This window comes from Priapulus caudatus, unplaced genomic scaffold, assembly GCF_000485595.1.
Source record: "Priapulus caudatus unplaced genomic scaffold, Priapulus_caudatus-5.0.1 Scaffold314, whole genome shotgun sequence".
NCBI classification, from domain to species: Eukaryota; Metazoa; Priapulida; class Priapulimorpha; order Priapulimorphida; family Priapulidae; genus Priapulus; species Priapulus caudatus.
The window spans coordinates 176,384-180,407 of record NW_014577375.1 but is presented as its reverse complement, the minus strand read 5'-3'; the positions used below and the strand labels follow the sequence as shown (position 1 = coordinate 180,407).

Below are 4,024 nucleotides of genomic sequence, written 5' to 3'. Positions count from 1 at the left end.
ATATTAATTATATATGGTGCCATCCCATGACGCGCTTGCGTTTGAGAAAGTGCGTGAAAACAATTAAATGAGTACCATTCATTAACATAAAAGACCGGTGTCGTTTGACGTTATCCTTTAGCCAGAGACGCTGTCTGCAGGGGTGGAGACTGACATGTATCAGGAGCATAAGCGCCAGCGGGAGCACCTAGAGCATTCCATCGCATCTCTGCGAGAGAAACTTGCCAAGGATTCGCAGATCCACAAGCAGAACAATGTCAGGAGCATGCAGGCACGGCCACGCACTGCACTATTACCTCTCCCCTGTTTGACGTTTGCATGTCACTTATTATGGTAACTGTTAGGACGTGTGTAACAATGCCATGTGATGAACCCTCGTCAAGGTATCAAACCTACATAGTCACCTATCGTAGGACGTAAGGAGAGGGCTAAATCTGTCTTCCTTTTACAGGAAAATGTCGCCCTGATTAAGGAGATTAATGAACTGAGGCAAGAGGTTAAAACGGCCAGAAATCGAGTACATGATCTAGAGTGCATGAATGCAGTGCAGCAGAAAACAGCTGGCAGATCGCAGGTATTTGTGCAGTCTTGAAACGTCTTTCTACTGTGTTTTTCAGTCCCAGGTGCAGCTGTCATAACTGTGATATTGACAGGTAAACCAACATGACAATTGACCAGGGACCGCAGTGTATTTCGCGAATGTGCGTGGTTTAATGTATTGCGCAACAGCAAACTGCCGTTTTGCTTAGTTGCCCATTTCTTCAACCATTAAGGTGTTGCTGCTAAAGGACTCTGCAACTTCACTACATAGCGACACAGAGGAGAAGGACAAAGTCATAGAGATACAGCGAACAGAAATACGAAGGCTTCACACTCAGATCCGTGACCTTGAGGCCAGCTCGAGACCGCCCTCTGGTGTGAAACTCCAACCACTTACTGTATTGTAGAATGTTAATTGCAGTTCCACCCATTGTAGTGTTGAATTGTTTATCCAGTCTTCATATAAATCTATCTACTAGACTTTGTATAATTAACATTTGTATTTACGTATTGGAATTTTAATGAAACAGAGCAATCTCAGTCATTATACTAATATAGTAATGATACAAATCACAATTAACCATATTTACTATGTTTGACCTGGCACCCCCAAGTAAGTTCAGTTGTCATGGTTGTCTTCCATTTAATGTATAATCATTGACCCATTTTCCAAAACTGCATAAAATACGAAATGCCATTTAATCTATATTGTTTGCATTTTACATACTATGTTTGCTTTAATATTACTTTACAACGAAGTTGCTTGGAGAGGGATAGGATTTCACCTGTTGCATCCACTGCTCACTCCATTAATTTTGTTCAATGTATTTTCATGAAACGTCATGCAAGGGTTAGTTACGATAGACCTTAAACGACTATTGAGGATGCTGTGCCCACGGTTAATGGCACTGTTACTATTTTAAGTAATTCTCTCACAAGCGCTTCTCCCTTCCTTCCTTGATTGCATGGTCCATTCATTGACACACACCGCTCAGCACGTCTCTTGCAACAGTTTACACAGGGAAAGCGGCGCATGCAATGGCTACAGCATTACGGCCATATGCCATTTCAATACGACTAATGATGTCAGCTGGAGCACTTGGTAAAGATATTAAAGATATTTCTTTACCCACGAGTTCAAGCTCGCCAACACAATGCCAGACAACTGTATAACGTCTATAAACAATACTAGCATCGCATTTCCATTGTGGGCATATTCGCATTCCAGGTGCAATTATCATCACTCTTCATAAACCGCTTTTATGTACTACGGAAGGAAGCGAAGGTGTTTTCACCCGCAAACTGTAAAGCAGACACCAAACGCGTGTGACGAGAGACCAGTCAATCATTGCAGTCAGTCAATGCAGGTACCCCTGAGCCCTCTGCATGTTGAGCCGCCCCCCCCCCCCCGCAAATTACGAAATTACGTTTTATGTAATTTTGGTAAATACGTTAAACCTGTAAGAGAAATAGTAATTGATCAGTAATTAGATAGTCTCCAGTTACTACTGCTCAGTTACTACTGATTTAAACACCACACATTATAAATTAATAATTTTACAATAAAAATGGTGTATATTACAATGTTTACCCATATTTGAAAGATGTTGTTCTTACTATCGTCACTGCTGCATGTGACTATGTCATAAGACATGCTCCCATAACAAACAGTAACGGCTCGATGAGAGATGATTTTATAGTGCTGAAAAAAGCAATAAAATGATTTCACTTGGTCTAGATTGTGTAATGCATTAGGAGAAAATACTTCAATGCAGGTATTTCTGGTATAAATTTTTTTCTCAAATATATTATACTGCTTATAATTCTTTTCAATACATTTTTAAGATGTATATATTGTGAAACAATTAAAACCAATAAAATATTGGATATTTCAAAAAATATGTTAACACAAATACAACAGAACGAGTTGTTCCCCTTAGGAACATTTTGTACGACCCTCTCTCCAAAGTCCTGGAAACTGCTGTCAAAACTCCATTGGAATCATATACAATATAACATAATCATGCTTACACTGAATTACCTCACAACACGTTCATAATAAAGATACATTCTCTCCCAACCAAACCCTCGCCTCACCGATAAAGTAACGGAATTTTCACGCTGTCATAACTGTAATAGAGGCAGCATAGTATCACTAGCTACCAAAATTCTAAAGAATATTTATCTTTTAAAATCTACCTGTCCGTCATATACCCATGTGTACACTTCATAAATAAATACAAGGAAGCAAATATATATGGAAAGTATTCATTGAACGACGTGTGTAGGACGAGTACGCTTTGGTGCCACCATAACTTCTTTTAAACAGTCATGAATGACAGACAACCAATTATTTATCAATGTACAGCATAAATAATTATTGACTCATAAGACAATATATACTATAATATGAGATAATCCACATAAATCTACTCGAACGATGAACCAAACTCAGAAATGGGTTAGACCTTTTTAGTTTTTGACCAAGAACTTTGGTAATTATTGTGGAAGCAGCGATTTTATATCGACAAGACTAGTTTTTTTTTCCTTACGTGGCAAACAATATATACGGAAACAAAATAATACGTACTATGCTGTCTTGTCTTGTGTCAAGTAATACAGATATTTTTCTTCCAAGGTTCTATACGTTCCTAACCGGTATTCATTTCCCAATAATGAATATAGAGATCAAACAGTCACTACAACTGACGTAAATGACGCTCATTTACGATTACTTATACGATTAGTTCTGCATTAGTTTTAAGTTATTAGACTAGCTTTATGTGACAGCCTGCTGACAGCTGGACCGAGTTACTACGAAGACAACCGTGCTTAGGTATTTGAGCATCACGATGAAATATATGCACCTGCATTGAAGCCATTCATATTTTAATCAAACGTTTTATAGTACACATAGATTCATTATACTCAGCAAACGTATATTGTATGCTCCACGTTGTTTCTGACATAGAAACCGATGCTGCGAAACACACATACCTACGTTACGTGGAGTGGTGGAGAGTCATATTTCTTAGACGTTCACAGATACGGCCACGTTTTAATGAAATGCTAAATCAATCAGCCTATGACTGCAAGGCCTTGGCAGCTGGAGCCACGTATCCGCAACGAGAATTAAAGTGTAATCAATGACAGGAGCGGTAGTCACTATCAATGACTATATATACTACTAACGTCATGCCTGCTGAACCAGGGGGCCGAATGGTGAATAGTTAGCTCATCTGACATAGTCAGATGCAGCTTGTAGAATCGCATGAGCGTGCGTCCGTCCGTCCGTCCGTGCAGGCGTCCGTCAACAGTTGGGCACAAATCTAAACGGCTCGACGTACGGATTCGAAAGTCGGGACGTGGGGGGGTAATCCGAAAACGAGTTGGGATGTCGAAGCTGGGGGTCAAATATCTCTCAGCCCTTACTTTTCTGAAGTGCCTCGCTGAAGCTACGCAGTGAGCACAATTTTGCCAATTG

The 4,024-nt window shown here is 39.7% G+C and overlaps 2 protein-coding genes and 1 long non-coding RNA gene across 4 annotated transcripts in view; 2 read left to right on the top strand and 1 right to left on the bottom strand.

Moving 5' to 3' along the window:
- LOC106808920 (cilia- and flagella-associated protein 57-like) overlaps positions 1-2,128 on the top strand; it is a 19,225-nt gene extending 17,097 nt beyond the window's left edge. Inside the window, exons 23-25 of one of the 2 annotated variants that reach the window (XM_014811838.1) lie at positions 122-271; positions 452-574; positions 774-2,128. In XM_014811838.1, the coding sequence (XP_014667324.1) occupies positions 122-271; positions 452-574; positions 774-947 (447 nt within the window). In that variant the 3' untranslated portion in view covers positions 948-2,128. The remainder of the gene's footprint in view (positions 1-121; positions 272-451; positions 575-773) is intronic. The other variant, XM_014811839.1, reaches the window with a different exon arrangement.
- The window catches only part of LOC106808921 (baculoviral IAP repeat-containing protein 6-like), a gene marked incomplete in the record, with an annotated part of 38,836 nt that overhangs the window by 6,695 nt on the left and 28,117 nt on the right, over positions 1-4,024 (bottom strand).
- LOC106808927 overlaps positions 2,158-4,024 on the top strand; it is a 12,815-nt gene continuing 10,948 nt past the window's right edge. The window contains exon 1 of the long non-coding RNA XR_001393824.1: positions 2,158-3,350. This is a non-coding gene — a long non-coding RNA (uncharacterized LOC106808927). The remainder of the gene's footprint in view (positions 3,351-4,024) is intronic.